Source organism: Panthera uncia, assembly GCF_023721935.1.
Source record: "Panthera uncia isolate 11264 chromosome B3 unlocalized genomic scaffold, Puncia_PCG_1.0 HiC_scaffold_1, whole genome shotgun sequence".
Lineage (NCBI taxonomy): Eukaryota > Metazoa > Chordata > Mammalia > Carnivora > Felidae > Panthera > Panthera uncia.
This window is the reverse complement of record NW_026057582.1, coordinates 110,953,485-110,971,822: the sequence shown is the minus strand read 5'-3', so window position 1 is coordinate 110,971,822 and position 18,338 is coordinate 110,953,485. Positions and strand designations below refer to the sequence as shown.

At 39.1% G+C, this 18,338-nt stretch overlaps 1 protein-coding gene across 3 annotated transcripts in view; it reads left to right on the top strand.

Moving 5' to 3' along the window:
* HEXA (hexosaminidase subunit alpha) overlaps positions 1-12,074 on the top strand; it is a 36,738-nt gene extending 24,664 nt beyond the window's left edge. For all 3 annotated transcript variants that reach the window (XM_049611871.1, XM_049611872.1, XM_049611873.1), the window contains 4 exons: positions 266-449; positions 641-731; positions 1,355-1,459; positions 2,530-12,074. In XM_049611871.1, coding sequence (XP_049467828.1) covers positions 266-449; positions 641-731; positions 1,355-1,459; positions 2,530-2,593 — 444 coding nt within the window. In that variant the 3' untranslated portion in view covers positions 2,594-12,074. The remainder of the gene's footprint in view (positions 1-265; positions 450-640; positions 732-1,354; positions 1,460-2,529) is intronic.
* The last annotated feature ends 6,264 nt before the right edge of the window (positions 12,075-18,338 follow it).

Genomic DNA, 18,338 nt, shown 5'->3' with positions numbered 1-18,338 from the left:
TACAGCCAGTATTACTATCTCATTGTGGACAAGGAGGCTGTAGGAGGACTGAAAGAGGAAGCAGCTGGGAGGACTCCTAGGGCCAATAGAATCCCTGGCTTCTGGACTGGGCTGGGAACTCAATAGTGAGGAATCACGGAGAAATACTTTGCTGCTTGGGAACAGAGCGGCCACATACCCCTTGGCCTGGTTTGCTTGCATAAGAATGTGGGCCAGAAATCTCCTCAGCTATGTGCCATCACTGCCATTTGACCTTTTGTGACAGGTTCCTCCAGATACAATCATCCAGGTATGGCGAGAAGAGGTACCAGTAAATTATTTGAAGGAGCTGGAGCTAATTACCAGAGCCGGCTTGCGTGCCCTGCTCTCTGCCCCCTGGTACCTGAATCACATAACTTATGGCCCTGACTGGAGAGATCTCTACGTGGTGGAGCCCCTGGAATTTGAAGGTGAAAGCAGGGAGCTCTCCTTGCTGACCAGATGAGGCTGGTGCAGAGAGTGGGAGACAGGAGGGTCTGGGCTAGACCTTTCAGGTTAGATGAGATGAGCTGTTTGAAGAGAGGGCTACATTGGGAAGGTGGTAGAAACCCTAGGGTTACTCCCCTTGTTCCCAGCAGCCTGTTGTTGCTTGTTTTCTCAGGTGGCGCTCAGCAGAAGGCTCTAGTGATTGGTGGAGAGGCCTGTATGTGGGGAGAGTATGTGGACAGCACAAATCTGGTCCCCAGACTCTGGTAAGGGTTTCCTGAGGATGTGGGTGCTGGACCTGTGGGCATGGGTTCTTCTTTATAGACTCATTCCTGTCCAGTCACCCCCAGCAAGTACCTCCTGAGAGAAGGCCTGAGAGAAGGAGCATTGGAGTGATCCTTCTGCTTGTACATTATACTCACCTATGTAACTTCCACACAGGATAAGGTTTGTTATCCCCACTTCACAGATACAGTGAGGCCTGGAAAGCACAGATGGCTTGCTCGGGACCCAGCACTTAAGTTCATGATTCCTGTGAAAAGACTTCCTTAATGCTGTTTTCCTAGCAGCTTGACCAGGCCTGGCTGGGTATGCAGATTGTACATTCTGAGAACACCTGTTGCTCCCGTCAATAACAGTTCGTGATGCCTTTACAACTTACTCTGGTACCATATCTTTGGGAGAGGAGGAGAGTGGGATCAATGATCTGTACCTTAATGACGATGGAGCTGAGCCCTAGAAGTCCCTAGGAGCCCTCCAGCCAGGTTGTTGCTCTGAATAACCTTGACCCTGAGTCCAGGGTGCCTAAATAAGAGAGAGCAGCCTGTGGGTGTCCAGAACCTTTACAGGGAATGCGGGAGCCAACCTGGTACACAACCCTTCCCTCCAGGCCCAGAGCAGCGGCCGTTGCTGAGAGGCTGTGGAGCAACAAGTCGGTGACTAACCTGGACTTGGCCTTTAAACGTCTGACACGGTTCCGCTGTGAGCTGCTAAGGTAAGCAAGCAGGCCGTGTTAGGGCCTTCCCACAGTGGTGGGCAAGTGGGGGCTTACTGACAGGAAAAGAATACTAATAATAGCTAATGCTGACAGAGGTTTACTGTGTAGCAGGCACCGTTCTCAGCTCTCTATGGGCATTATCTCATTGAATCTTAACCACAACTCTGTAAGGTAGGTAGTTTTATTCCCACTTTAGAGATAGGCAGTGAGGCACAGAGAAGTTAAGTAACCAGTCCAAAATCATTCAGAACCAGGATTTGATCCAAGCCAACTTCAAAGTCTATGTGTTTAGCCATGGTTATGCCTTTATGGACTCCCGTGACACCTGTGCCAATGTTGGGGATGGGCCTGAGTAAGGTGGTCATTTCCCTGTTTTATTTATTGACTAAGTCTTGAGGACTTGGTGGATACAGCCTAGTGCTGAGCTGAGAGCGAGCCATGGCAAGGTCTAGGCCTCAACTATCTGTAATTCACTGGGCAACTTTGAGCCTGTTCCTTACCACCTCTAAACACGTTGCTCACTTGGATAATAAAGGAGGCATGCCCAGAGGTCCTCTATGGAGATTGGTCACATCCTGGAATTGGTGAAGCTAAAAAGGATTTCATGTCCACACCTCTGCAGGGACAGGACAGCACATTAGTTCCCCACTGCCACTGCATTTAGAGCATTTGAGCCATTAAAGGCGGGCTCAGTGGGCCAAGAACACTAGGCACCCCTTAGGCATCAGCTCTTTTCTAAAAGTACTGAGTTATTTGGGACTTGGGTACAGAGATAAGCAGATTAGGAATAGGGATGTGTCCCCTCAAATTCCTGGATGTCTCTGTATCAAAACCACCTGGAGCGCCTGTCAGATTCTTGCCAACACATGACCCCAGTCCGAGCAAGAATCTCTGGAAATGAGAGATACCTGAGCAATTCTGGTGTACAGGGGCAGTTTGAAATCCACTGAAATAGAAGTCGGGGGGTGGGGGGAGACTGTTGGTTGTGGTGGAGGTGTTGCTGGGGCCTCAGACTGACTCCTGTCTGAATGGCTCATCTCGCCCTGTTTCTTCATGTCCTCTTGCAGGCGAGGTGTCCAGGCCCAACCCCTCAATATAGGCTACTGTGAACAGGAGTTTGAACAAACCTGAGCAGCTCCAGGCACTGAAGAGGGTGCTGGCCCTAGGAGAGTGGTAGTGGGGCCAGGCTTCCACTGCATCCCGGCCGGGGGACGGAGCCCCTTGCCTACGTGCCCCTGTGCATGGAGAGAAGGGGGCCAGTGTTGGCACTAGCATCCAATAAAGAGTGATGTGGCTTTTTTCCATAATGAACATGGACTACCTGTGTAAGAAAAATGTGAATGGCTCTGGGGTAGTGAGTTGCCTTCACTGGCCTTCTGCTCCTGAGAGTGTTCGGGCTTATCAGGGCCCAGCCAGGTTGGGCTCAGTGTCTGCCCCTGGAGGAATCTTACAAGTTGAGGGCTGGGAATGAAACCCTGTGCAGCCTATGGCTTGTGTGACACCTCTCCCACCCCTGACACATAGTCTAAACACATACCCCCATCTTCAGTCTGCTCACTTCCCTCCAAGTGCGAGGCCACTTGGACCTCCAAGGGTTCCATGTATGGAAGAAGGCATATTAGCAGCCCGAGGAAGTTCTGGGAGAGGGAAGGGCTCTCCCCCATGCGTACTCACACACTTCCCACCCCTAGAGCTTTTCTTCTGCTATGGATTTCTTGTTTCTTATTTTGTTTTGTTTTGTTTCTTTTTCAATTTTTTTATATAAATTCTAGTTAACATATAGTGTAACATTGGTTTTGGGAGTAGAATTTAATGAATCATCACTTACATATAACACCCAGTGCTCATCACAAGTGCCTTCCTTAGTACCCATCACTCATTTAGCCCATCTCCCACCTACCTTCCTCCATCAACCCATTATGGTTTGGTTCTCTCTCTCTTTTTTCCCCCTTCCCATATTCATCTGTTTTGTTTCTTAAATTCCATATATGAGTGAAATCGTATATTTGTCTTTTTCTGACTGACTTATTTCGCTTAGCATAATACACTCTAGCTCCATGCACACTGTTGCAAATGGCAAGATTTCATTCTTTTTGATGGCTGAGTAGTGTTCCATTGTGTATATATACCACTTCTTTATCCATTCATCAGTCAGTGGACATTTGGGCTCTTTCCGTAGTTTGACTATTGTTGATAATGCTGCTACAAACATTGGGGTGGATGTAGCCCTTCGGATCTGTATTTTTTATCCTTTGGGTAAATACCTAGTAGTGTAATTGCTGGGTTGTATGATAGTTCTATTTTTAACTTTTTGAGGAACCTCCATACTGTTTTCCACAGTGGCTGCATCAGTTTGCATTCTGACCAACAGGGTAAGAGGGTTCCCCTTTCTCTGCATCCACACCAACATTTGTTGTTTCCCGTGTTGCTAATTTTAGCCATTCTGACAGGTATGAGGTGGTATCTCATCATGGTTTTGATTTTATTTCCCTCATGATGAGTGATACTGAGAATCTTCTCATGTGTCTGTTAGCCATCTGGATGTCTTCTTTGGAAAGAAATCTATTCATGTTTTCTGTCCATTTCTGAATTGGATTATTTGTTTTCTGGGTGTTGAGTTTGATAAGTTCTTTACAAATTTTGGATACAAACCCTTTATCAGCTATGTCATTTGCAAATAGCTTCTCTCATTCTGTAGGCTGACTCTTAGTTTTGTTGACTGTTTCTTTCACTGTGCAGAAGCTTTTTATCTTGATGAGGTCCCAGTGTTCCTGTTTGCTTTTGTTTCCCTTGCCTCCTGAGATGCATCTAATAAGAAATTGCTCTGGCCGAGGTCAAAGAGGTTGCTACCTGTGTTCTCCATTCTCCTTCAAGATTTTGACCTCTCACATTGGGGTCTTTCATCCATTTTGAATTAATTTTTGTGTATGGTGTAAGAAAGTGGTCCACTTTCATTCTTCAGCATGTCACCGTGCAGTTTTCCCAACACAATTTGTTGAAGAGACTTGTCTTTTTTTCCAGTGGATATTCTTTCCTGCTTTGTCGAAGATTACACTACCATACAGTTGTGGGTCTATTTCTGGGCTTTCTATTCTCTTTCATTGATCCATGTGTCTGTTTTTGTGCCAGTACCATACTGTCTTGATGACTACAGCTTTGTAATATAGCTTGAAGTCTGGAATTGCGATGTCTCCAGCTTTGCTATTGTTTTTCAGGATCGCTTTGGCTATTTGGAGTCTTTTGTGGTTCCATACAAATTTGAGGGTTGTTTGTTCTAGCTCTGTGAAAAATGCCTGTGGTATTTTGATAGGGATTGCATTAAATGTGTAGATTGCTTTGGGTACTATAGACAGTTTAACAATGTTTGTTCTTCCAATCCATGAGCATGGGATTTTTTCCCAATTTTTTGTGTGGTCTTCAATTTCTTTCACAAGTATTCTATTGTTTTCAGAGTACAGATCTTTTGCTTCTTTGATTAGGTTTATTCCTAGGTATCTTACTGTTTTTGGTGCAATTGTAAATGGGATTGATTCCTTGATTTCTTTTTCTGCTTCATTATTGGTGTACAAAAGAAATACAACAGATTTCTGTATGCTATGCTGATTTTATATCCTGTGACTTTGCTGAATTTATGTATTAGTTTTAACAATTTTTTGGTGCAGTCTTAGGGCTTTCTACATAGAGTATCATGGGTTTCTTGTTAATTTAATTTTGTTCAACTATTATTTAAATATTATTGAACATATATTGTGGTCTTGACATGGTGGTAGGTGTTGAATTTGAAGGACTTGGTCCCCAGAGGCCCTGGCCAACTCTCCAGTATGCCAGCAGTTTCCACCTGCTGCCTCCTACCCACTTGCAACCCAACAGCATCTTCTCAAAGAATTGATGGCCCAGCTGAGACCAGGAGAGGAAAGCCCCTGAGGGCCAGGAGGTGGGCATATGGCTCTGGAAGAGGGTCTTTGCACATGTAAACAGTTTTCCCTAGGAGGAAATGGCTCGTTGTTGGACCAGACTGCCCCTTGGTGGTTTCGTGTTCAGAGGTAATGATGCAGCCCAGAGGCTGGGGCAGTAGTAGACAGCAGCTGTTCTGGATGAAGATTTTGTTGATCGTTATTTAATTCTTTTACCTGGTCCTAGGCTGAGAGGGCAATGGAGCAGTCTGAGGCATTTCTTTTAGAAAGTTTCCATTCAGGTGGATACAGAAACTTGGGAAAGGCAGGCTGAGAAGTGGTCTGAGTAAAATTGGTCCTTAAATGGCATCTTTCAGTCCTTTTATCATGCCCCCTTGGAGACCTGGTTGGAGGTACACCAGCCCTGCTTTCTTGTATTGTTTTTACAGGAACAAGGTGGGTACCTTTTATCAGCAGAATCCTTTTGGGGACAGGGTTTTCACACAGACCAGATTAGCCAAGCCCAGGGCTCTGGCCTAGAGAGATATAAGTTAAGCCTCTACCATCTGCCCTACCAAAGGAGCCCGCTTTCCTCCATTACCCAGAGAAGCTTGTGGGGTGGTCCCAGGCAAAGACCCTGTACAAACGCTCCTCACTTCAAATGCCCTGCTTTCTTCCTAATCATAACTAGCATTGTTACTGTTTGGGATAATGTTAAATAAAAAGATCAGACACTTAGGTTGTAAGTCTCAATGAAGTCAATAAAGGAGGAGGCCATGAAAACACTGTTGCAGCAGTAAGTTTCTATGATTTCTTATTCCTATTATAAGCATTTTCTATAATGTTACTATTTTTGCAGTTAAAAAAAAAAAAACCAATGTGGCACAGTTAAGATTTTCACCTGTGGGATGTGCTGTTTCCCAACCTCCCCCAAGGCTCCTGTGGGCCCACTGATCATGAGGGCACTTACCTGAAGATCCTACTAGACCTCGTACTGCTGACAGGTCAGAGACACAGAGACAGTACCTGCAGCAAATATCCAGTCTGTTCTAGTGCACAGAATCACTGCTTCTCTATCTCCCCTTCTTTCACTTGGCTGTGAATTTAGTGCCCCATCCTGCAGAGGGTCAGACTGCTCTGGCCTGCTTGTGTTCCTGGTGCACCACCGGGGGGCAGGGAAGTGCCCAGACTGATTTCCTGGTTCTTCATCTTAGTGCAGAATCCTGCTCTCCTATGAATCTTAGCAAGGATGCCAAGTAGGCCTAATGGGAATAAAAGTAAAGGAGGAGTGAATGGAGGCTAGGAGGACATTCAGCCTCCCCTCTCTTTGGTAGGAGTTGAGAGCATGTGCCAGGTATCCCCCCTGCTTAGGATCTCGTGTTTTCAAGTGCACCTCTGTACATTCACATAGGGATAGGAAAGCAGAGGACTTGAGAGTATAGGTGCTCTGCAGCACTAATGATGCAGAACGGAAGGGGTAAGGAAAGCCGAATGATAATGCAAAAGGGTGAAAAAGGGTTGTATGGATATAGACTGAATTTAATTTATACTGATGTACATATACATGCCTGGTGACAACAGTTACTTCATTCTAAAGCTTAAATTTTTATAGTTTTTGTCAAAACAGGCCACGACAATGTTGTTTTATATGCTTCCCCCCCCCCCCCACTAAGAAAGAAAATAAGTAGAAATTGGGTACTTTATCTATTAAAATCATCCTGTATTTTTCTTTATAAATAAACTCTGAAAATTTGAAAATTAGTATCCTTTTATTCCAACTGTTAATAAATATATAACATAAATACGTATTAGCTAATTTCAGTGAAATGTTTCCTTGTTGAATTTTTTCATTACCATTCACTCTATATATACATCTTCACAGTCCTCACAGTTGTGTGTGTGTGCGTGTCTGTGTGTGTGTGTTCCTGCATTTTTCAATGAGATTTTTAAAATGAAGAAGTCAGTGAGCCTTGCTTATTTTCACAGTAATTACTGTACTCCAACCACATTCATGTTATGTCTTTTCTACCACAGTAACTACTTATATTTTTTAATGATTTCAAGTGTTTCAAACAAAAGTGTAGAGAACAAAATAATAAACACAGAATAATCACCACCCAGCTTTATCACATTTCAATAGTTATAGTTGCTTCAGATTTTTTTAGAGATGAGATACTATATATGTCCCCTTTCCCAGTCCCAGGCCTTTACCAAAATAACCACTTTCTAGAATTTATTTTAAATCTCATTTCCTTTGGAGTATCTGATACTTATTTCTGATTTTTTTTCATTGTTAATAAATTTTTATATTTTACTTTATAGCAAATTAAAAAGGAATGTTTTAGAAGACACCCCCAAAAGAGCAGTGTGTGTGTGTGTGTGTGTGTAGAGACCAGCTGGCAGGCAGACATGGGCTGAGGAGAGGGGCATTTCTACTGTGCTGGTGTGCTGCTGAATGTAAGAGAATGCATGATGGAAGTATCTGGATAATCTGTTATAAAAGAGAAGATACTTGAACATAGGAATTGTGAGAAAACTATGCGAATGTTTGATCTAGACTCACATAAGTCAGAAATTTGAAGATACTTGTGGAGATCCATCTAGGGAAACAGTGCTCCTTCATTCTTATGTGCTTTGTGTGTCAAGCATTGTTATAAGTACTTTATTGGATATCAGTTTATTTAATCCTCATCCTAACCAGTGAGTTAGGTATCAATATTATTCTCTCACTTTTTATTACTTTTTAAAAAAAATTATCACATAAGTAAGGAAACAGACACAGAAAAGTTAAAAAGTTAGACAGCTAGGCTGAGTCAGGATTTGTACTTAGGCAATATGGATTAAAACTCACCTAGTTAATTCTACACTGTACCTGCACCTGGTCATTGGCTACTGCCCCACACTGCACTCTTCCTCTCTTGGACACTACCCTTAGGCATACGAATAAAGCTGGGTACTCAACTACATCTGGGTTCGAGTCCATTTCCTCCCACCTTGCTCTACAAACCTTTTCATTATAGATGGCTCCTTTCTTTCTTCACACAAATAGGTGTAATATATCCATTTTCTGCTTTTAATTTTTTCAAAATCGCCCCGTTGTCCAACTCACTTAGGATATGCTAGTTTTCCCTTTCAAAGTGATGTATCTCTTGAGTTCTCCATCATTCCCTGACATTCTGCCTGTATTAATCAGGACTCCTGTAGTTGCAAAGAAACACCTCAACCTGGTTTAAGTGAAAAAAGGTAACATTGTATCTGTAATTGCATGCTTCATGTAACAGGAGTCAACAATTATATGATCCTAGGAATAAATCTAAAAGATGTGACTTTCTAGAGAAAATTACTAAATTTCTGAAAGACACAAGACCCAGATGTAGATAGGTAACATGTTGATAAGTGAGAAGACCCAAAATTGTAAGAATTTAAATATCTGTAGATTAAATGTGAGTCAAATTAAAATCCAAATTTTACTTTTTATTCTTAATTTATCTAACCGGTAACAGTTTGTTAAATAATAACACCAACAGTGTATTTGGTTAATATACCTTATAAATAAATGAAATGACAGCAATGTTATCAAAGATGAGAGGGAAGAATTGGAAATACTCTGTTATAAGGCTCTTGTACTCTTTGTGAAGAAGTATAGTGTTATTCAAAAGTACACTTGAATTAGTTGTAAATGTATTTTACAAAACCTAGGGCAACCGCTAAAAAGGTTAAAAAAGAAAGTGTAACTGATAGGCTAATAAAGGAGAGAATATGAAATACCCAATTAAAACCATAAAAGACAAAAAAAAAAAGTAGAATACAAAAATAGAAAAAAATGAAGAAGGGCAACAAATGGAAAACACAAGTGTGTTAGGTAGTAATCTACCTTTATCAATGATCACTTTAAATATGAATGATCTAAATACACCAATTAAAAGAAATTGTCAGAATTAAAAAACTAAGACCCAACTACATGTTGTCTTTAGGATCTCACTTTAAATATAAAGACACAGATGGATTACTAGTAAAGAAATGGAAAAAGATATACCAGGCTAACATTGAAAGAAAAACTGGAAAAGCGGTATTTCAGACAGAGCCAGCTTGAGAGCAAGGAAAATTATCAGGGAAAAAAGAGGGCATTACATAATGATAAAGGAGCCAATTTCCCAAGAAGACATAATCCTTAATGTGTGTGCCTTAGCAATAAAATATAAAAATACATGAGAGAAAACTTATAAAACTGCAAGGAGAAGCAGACAGATGCACTATTATAGTTGGAGTCTTCAACTTTATCGATTGGAGACTCATTGACAAATTCAGCAGGTAGAAAATTAGTAGTGACAGAATTTAACGTCATTTAACATAATTTACCATCAGCACTCAACTAGATCTGTGCATTCCCCTTTAGTTCACGTGGAACATTCACCAAGTTAGACCACAGTCTGGGGCATAAAACACACCTTAATACATTTTTAAAAATTGAAATTATACAATGTATGCTCTCACCCCACAATGGAATTAAACTAGAATTCAATAATAAGTGTAGTCAAAAATCCCCAAATATTTGAAAATTAAACAACATAGTTCTAAATAGCACATGGGTCAAGAGAAATTTTAAAAAATGTTTTAAACGGGGGCACCTGGGTTGCTCAGTTGGTTAAATGTCCAACTCTTGATTTTGGCTCAGGTCATGATCCCAGAGTTGTGGGATCAAGCCCCACATCAGGCTCTGTGCTGACAACGTGGAGCCTACCTACACTTCTCTCTCTCTCTGTCTCCCTCTGCCCCTCCCCCCTGCTTGCATGCACTCTCTCTCAAATTTAAAAAAATGCATATTTTAAATGAATATGCAAACACATCAAATTTTATGAGATGCAGGAAGAGCAGTACTTAGAAACTTATAGTACTGAATATATATATTAGCAAAGATGAAAGATCTAAATAAGCTCTGGGACACCTGGGCTACTCAGTTGGTTAAGTGTCCAACTTGATTTCAGCTCGGGTCATGGTCTCACAGTCATGAGATTGAGCCCCGCATAAGGCTCTGCATTGATAGTGCGGGGCTTGCTTGGGATTCTGTGTCTCCCCCTTTGCCCTTCCCCCACTCTCTTTCTCAAAAATAAATAAACAGTAAAAAATCAGTAAACCTCCAGCCAATCCAGCCAAGAAAAAAGCACAAATGACTCTTATCAGAAATGAAAGAGGAGCCATCACTATTGACTCCACGGACATTAAAAGGATAATAAAGGAACATTATAGATAACTCTATGCCCACAAATTTGATAACCTAAATGAAATGAATCAGCTCCTTGAAAGACACAATCTACCAGAATTCTCACAAGGAGAAATAGATAATCTGAATAGGCCAATATGTACTAAGGAATTAATATTGTTCCAAAATAGCACCAGGCCCAGTTGGGTTCACTGGTAAATTTTACCATATATTTGAAGAAGTTGACACCAATTGTCCACAAATCCTTCTTGAAAATGGAGGGCAACATTATCCTAATACCAAAAACAGATAAATACATTACAAGAAAGGAAAACTACAGGCCAATATCTCTTCTGAACATAGATGCATAATACTCAACAAAATATTAACAAATCCAACAATGTATACAAGGAATTATACACCATAACCAAATGAGATTTACTCCAGGATACAAAGCTATTTAAACATTTGAAAATAATGCAATCCATTGCATCAACATGCTAAAGAAAAATTATATGATCATATCAACAGATATAGAAAAAGCATTTGACAAAATCCACAATCCACTCATGATAAAAAGTCTCAGTAAACTAGGAAGTGGAGGGATGATAAAGTACATCTACAAAAACCCTACAGCTACCATCATACTTAATTGTGAAAAGCTAGATGCTTTCCCCCAAGAGGAACAAGGCAAGGATGTCCCCTTTCTCCACTTATGTTCAACACTGTAATAGAAGTCCTTGCTAATGCAGTAAGAACAAGAAAAGGATATAAGGGGAAGGAAGGAATAAAACTGTAGATGGCATGGTTGTCTATGAAGAAAATTCCAAAGAATCAACAAAAAAACTCCTAGAGCTATAAGAAATTATAGTAAGGTTTCAGGATGCAAGGTTAATACACAAATGTCAATTGCTATCCTATATACCAACAGTGAATAATAGGAATTTGACATTAAAACACAACACAATTTATATTAGCACCAAAAAATTAAATATTTAAGAATAAATATGTACAAGATCTGTATGAGGAAAACTACAAAACTGTGATGGAAAAATCAAAGAAGACAAGAGATATTTCATGCTCTTGGATAGGAAAATTCAATATTATCAGTTCTTGCCAATGTGATCTATAAATCCCAATCAGATTCCCAGCAAGTTATTATATGGACATTAACAAACAGATTCTATGTTTATATGGAAAGGCAAAAGACCCAGAATAGCCAACACAGTATTGAAAGAGAAGAACAAAGTTAGAGGTCTGACAATATCTAATTTCAAGACTTACTATAGTCACCATGATAAAGACAGTTTGGTATTTGGTGAAAGAACAAACAGATCAGTGGGATGGAATAAAGAACCCAGAAATAGACTAACAAAATACTGTCAATTGAACTTTAAAAAAGGAGTGAAGGCAACTCAATGGAGAACACTATTCTATTCAACAAAGTCCTAGAATAACTGGGCGCCCACATACAAAAAAAAAAAAAAAAAAAGGAACATCCAAAATTAATATAATACAACATATTAATAGAATAAAAGACAAAACCCACATTCTTAGTCACAGAAAGAGCATTGGACAAAATAGAAAACAGATCTATGATAAAAAGCTCTCAACAATATAGTAAGAGGAAGGAATTTCCACAACCTGATAAAGAGTATCTACAAAAAAATCTACAGTTGACATTATACTTAGTGATGAAATACTAAATGTTTTCTCCTAATATTAGGAACAAAGCAAGGATTCTCACCTCTTATATTCAAGATTACAGTGGAGGAGAATCATATGTTCCAATTTTCTGAATTTAGGTAATGCTTACTGCAGATGTGTGCTATAGACATTAATGTAATGATAGTATAGTACATACTAGAAGCAAATGTGCCCAAGGTAGGGTTTATATATCATATAGCATACACTAAAAACAAAATTGCCTGAGGTAGAGTTTGTATATCATACATGATCGTAATGAGTATTGCCACTATGTAGGGGAAAGAACTCTGGCCAGAGATCTGGATTCCATCAGTATCTTATTTTTTATATACATAAAAAGAGGAAACCGAACTAGATATAGCTAAACTTTGTCAGGCCCTATAATTCTGTGATTATTTGCTTGATGTTTTATTATTATTATTATTATTATTATGTTTTAATGTTTATTTATTTTTGAGAGACAGAGAGACAGAGCACGAATGGGTGAGGGGCAGTGAGAGAGGGAGACACAGAATCTGAAGCAGGCTCCAGGCTCTGCGCTGTCAGCACAGAGCCCGACGCCGGGCTTGAACCTACAAACCGTGAGATAGTGACCTGAGGTCAGACACCAAACCGACTGAGCCACCCAGGAGCCCCTTGATGATTTATTTTTAAATACAAATGAAAAGAAATATTAAACACCTTTTAAAAAATTGTACTGGAAGTTCTAGTTAGTGCAGTCACGCAAGAAAAATAAATTAAAGCCATACAGATTAAACAGGAACCAGTAAAACTGTCTTTATTTGCAGATGACATGGTTGTTTATGGAGAAAATCCAGTTGAAGCTATAAAAAAGCTACTAGAACTAATATCCGAATTTAATAACATTGCAGGATACAGATCAATATACAGAAATCAATTACATTTTTGTATACAAACAACTACTAGAAGTTGCAGTTTTTAAGAGATACCGTTTGCAATTAAAAATTTGAAACTTAACAAAATATATAAAAGACCTATACACTGAAAACTACTAAACATTTTTGAGAGAAAAGTCTAAACAAATGGAAAGGCATATTTTCTTCAAGTAGCAAAAGTCTCAGTTTTGTTAAGGTGTTGATTCTTCCCCAGATTGATCTGTAGATTCAGTGCAATCTCAGGCAAAATCTCAGCAGATTTTTTTCCAGAAATTGGCAAGCTGATTCTAAGATTTATATGGAAATGCAAAGGTCCTAGAATAGCCAAAACAACTCTGAAAAAGAGCAAAGTTGGGGGTCTCACACTGCTTTCAAGAATTACAGTAAAGCTACAGTAATCAAAGCAGTGTGGTATTGACATAAAGATAGAAAAATAGATCAATGGAACCAAATAGGCCAGAATAAACACACACATACATGCAATTGATTTTTGACAAAGGCAACTAACTCAGTGGAGAAAGGATAGCCTTTCTCAACAAATGGTATCCATATGTATATATCCATATACATATCCTTATGTATATATATATACATAATTAGCTCAATCCATATGTCACACTGTACACAAAAATTAACTAAAAATAATGCATAGAACTAAATGCAAAACTGAATACTACAAAACTTCTAGAAGAACACACGGAAAATCTTTGTGTCCTTGGCTTACGCAAAGATTTCTTAGGTATGCAAACAAAAGCATTACCCATTAAATTACAACTTGATAAATTGTTTATCATAAAAATTAAAACTAAAAACTGTTCTTCCAAAGTTACTGTTAAGAGAATGAAACTATAAGCCACAGCCTGCCACAAAAATCTTTAAAGCGTAAATTTGACAAAGGATTGGAACTATCTAAAGAATATCTAAAGAACTCCCAAAACATAATGATAAGAAAACCCAGTTTTTCTTATTGGAGAAAAGATTCTGGTACATTTTAAATAAGCCCACGAAAAGATCTCGACGTCACTAATCACTAGGGAAATGGAAAGTAAAGCTGCAATGAAATATCACTAGACACTTATTAGAATGGCTAAAATTTAAAAGACTGGCTATAACAACTGTTGACAAGAATGTAGGAGAACTTCAATTCTCATACACCGTTAGTGAGAATGTAAAATGTAACAACCACTTTGGAAACCAGGTTGACATTCTCTTAGAAAGCTAACCATGCACCTATGACATGATCCAGTCATTCTGTACCATCCTTGGTATTGACCCAAGAGAAAAAGAAATATATGCCTGTAAGACTTGTACATGAGTGTTCATAGCAGCTTAGCTTGTAATGACCAAAAACTGGAAATAAAGGACCATCAAAACATGAATGGATAAACAAATAGTGGTATATACATGCAATGAAATAGTACTCACCAATAAAAGGGAATGAACTATTGATGCACAAAAGTATGGATGAATCTAAAAATAATTTGCTAAGTAAAGAAGCCAGAAAAAAAAAAAAGAGTATGTACTGTATGATTCCATTTGTACAAAACTATAGAAAGTACAAAGTAATCTATACTAGCAAAAAAATGTATCAGTGATTGCTTGGGGATAGGATAGGTGGGAAGGAGCAGAAGAGAGAAATAACAGGAGCACAACTAAACCTTTGAATGTGATGGATCTAGTCACTATCTTGAGTGTGGTGATTTTATAGGCTCATATGTCAACATTTATCAAATTATATGTTCTATAGCGCCTAGCTGGCTCAGTTGGTAGAGCATGCAACTCTTAGTCTTGGGGTTGTAAGTTTGAGCCCCACGATGTGTGTAGAGATTACTTAAAATCTTTTTAAAAAAGTCATTATTCTAAATGGATGCATTTTAATGTATTCAATTATACCTCAATAAAGCTGTTTTAAAACAAGGTATCACCATACAATCCCCAAAATACTAGCATTTGAGGATAAATCAATGCCTATACAACCAACATGTATTCAGCATCTGTACAGGAAAAAAGCAAAGGGAAGGCAATGAGGGGTATAATATTCTTGAGAATGAGAGAACCTACAAATCACTGACAGGAAGTAAATGGTTAAATACAATCTGAGAATAGCACCAAAACTGGGAGGAGGTCATACAGACTCAATTTGCAGGCAAATGCAAAGGATCTGCAGTAATTTCTGGAGATGTTGAAGTGGTCTGAATCCTCATAATATCTTGACACTAACAAATCAAAACTTCCTTCCAGAACAAATCTTTGAAGCTAAAATAGTTATTCTTCCCATTGCTCCTTGTAACCAGAAAAATTCATTACACTTACACATGAACAATTGAAACTAGTATCAACTGAATCCCATACATAGTCATTATAAGATTTAAAGAAGAGAGAATAGTAATGTCCCCATTGACAATGAAAGCATGACAGAAAGATTTACCCAGAAAGAAAAAAAGAAGAGGGGCACCTGGATGGCTCAGTTAAGCATCCAACTTCAGCTCAGGTCATGATCTCGCGGTTTGTGGGTTTGAGCCCTGTGGGTTTGACAGCTTGGAGCCTGGAGCCTGCTTCGGATTCTGTGTTTCCCTCTCTCTCCGCCCCTCCCCCACTCTTGCTCTGTCTCTCTCTCTCTCTCTTAAAAATAAACATTAAAAATTTTTTAAAAAGAAAAAAAGAAGGAAACCATTAAGAAAATGAAAAAACTATTAAAAATCATTACAAGTAAGATTAGAAAAATTCAGAAATCTGATAACAGGAAAAAATTAAGAGTTTTAAAAAAATTAATGTTTATTCTCTTTTTTGATTTTTTAATACAGATGGTATTATTTTATTGTGCTGTTTAATATACTTTTCAAAATAAATTTTATTAAACATACTGATAAACAATAAATTCTAACTTTTAGTGTGGCTTATATGGACTCTTCCTCTCTTAGGTTCAAAGGGATTTCTTCTAGCAGGTTGGAAGCCTCTTTTGAACATTCTGGGACTTTCTTTTTCTTTGGCATCTGGAATGCTTTGAGATGTCTGCTTTTATGCTCTTATTAGCTATTTCTTTTCTTTTTTTATTAAATATAATTTATTGTCAAATTGGTTTCCATACAACACCCAGTGCTCACCCCAACAGATGCCCTCCTCAATGTCCATCACCCACTTTCCCCTGTCCTCCACCCCTATCAACCCTCAGTTTGTTCTCAGTATTTAAGAATCATTTCATTTATTCATTTTTGAGAGACAGAGCATGAGCAGGGGAAGAGCAGAGAGAGAGAGGGACACAGAATGCAAAGCAGGCTCCAGGCTCTGAGGTGTCAGCACAGAGCCCAATGCAGGGCTGGAACTCACTGACTGCAAGATCATGACCTGAGCTGAAGTTGGATGCCTAACGGACTGAGCCACCCAGATGCCCCCCAAAATTAAGATTTTTGAAAGTAAGTTTACAGAGCTCAGGAAAGAGAATAAACTAAGTTATTTCTGAATTGAAAACTAAATTAGAAGGAACACAAGAGAAAATGACAATGCATAATATTTTCAAACACACAAGATTAAATGAAGGACTTTTTTAAAAAGATAGAAGAGGGGCGTCTGGATGGCTCAGTCGGCTAAGCGTCCAACTCTTGATTTTGACCCAGGTCATGATCTCACGGTTCGTGAGAGCGAACCCTGCACTGTCATTGCAGAGCCTGTTTGGGATTATCTCTCTCTGCCCCTCCACCCTCAAAATAAATAAATAAACATTTTTTTAATAAATAAAAGAAGGAAGAAATAAAAATGGATTTGAGAGAAAGTTATAGAAAAAGAAAATAGTCAAAGAAGACCTAACATATGTATGATAGGATTTACTAAAAAGGAAAACCAAATCAATGGAACAGAATATCTACTAAAACTATATTTTAATAATATTTTTCTGAAATTAAAAGCCTTCAAACTACAGGTTGAAGAGACACGCATGTACCTGAAGAACAAACCCGATTGGCCAACACTGAAGAAATGGTGACACAAATCTGCAGTGCCAGTGTTGGGGCCCTTAACTAAACAAAGATGGAGTCTATATACTAGCCCTATGTTACTTACTTCTTCAGACAGACTAGGACCTATTAGCCCCAAAGCACACTGGCAACGTTTTTACACACTGAATTGTTTTAAAGATTGCTCAATTAAGCAGATTTTTAACCATTTACAACCTATCTGCTTTGTGTAATGTTAACTTTCAAAAGAAAACTGCCTAGTATTTTACCAGCAAAATTGAGTTTATATGGGAATAACAGAGAATTGCAATTTGGGACAAGCAAACTACATTAAAACCATAAGCAAGTTTGGAAAATAAAGGAGAGGAATGCTGCTTTATAGAAGGGGCAGTTGGGAAGGCTGTTATGAACAAAAAGTCCTGTGGAGTAAACTAGGAGTTTGAAGTAAAGTGGTATTTCATTGGCTGAGTTTATGACAGTCTTTTATTGGATGGACTGTTCCCCCAAGAGGAGAAAAACCTTTTTTCCTCCTTCTGGGATAGTAAAGTAGTAGCTAAAGTAATATTGACTTGCTTGCAAGGTGTGTCTATTCCTGTTGGATGTGCTATTGACTAATAGCATGTGAGCTCCCTCTGCTGGTCTCCTGACTCCATTCTAAATGAGGTTTCATTTCATTAATTTTCACAAGGCCTGTGACACTGAAGCGGACACAAATAAGCCATAAATAAGAGAAACCCCAGGGCTATAAAGACCCCAAGCCACTGTTGTACAACATCACCTAGACATGTAAACCCCCTCTTTGGCCTCCCTCCTCCCAAGAGTTCTGTGGTTCTGGTGCACTTGCCTTTGGAAGGTCTCCAGCTCTTGAGGAAATTCTCCTCCCACGACCCCTCTTGCAAACCTGTCAAAGCACGGTGCAAATAAAACTCATCATGTGCTACTGCCACCCTGTGGTCACATCTTTTACATTGATCAACCTTGAAATCTTTCAAACTCACTGTAGGTCAGCACCCCTGATTCTTATATGGACTAGGTCCTACAGAAAGCCTACAGGGTTCTCTGGAGTTTGATTGAAGACATCACCAATTGGGTTACAGAGTCCCCCACCTGATTCTCAGGCTCCCTCCTTGGAGACAAGCTATCCTCTTCATCATAAGACCTTAGTCAATGGTTATATTGCTGATTACTATATATTTTGACACATGGTTATTACTACAATAACAGAAACAC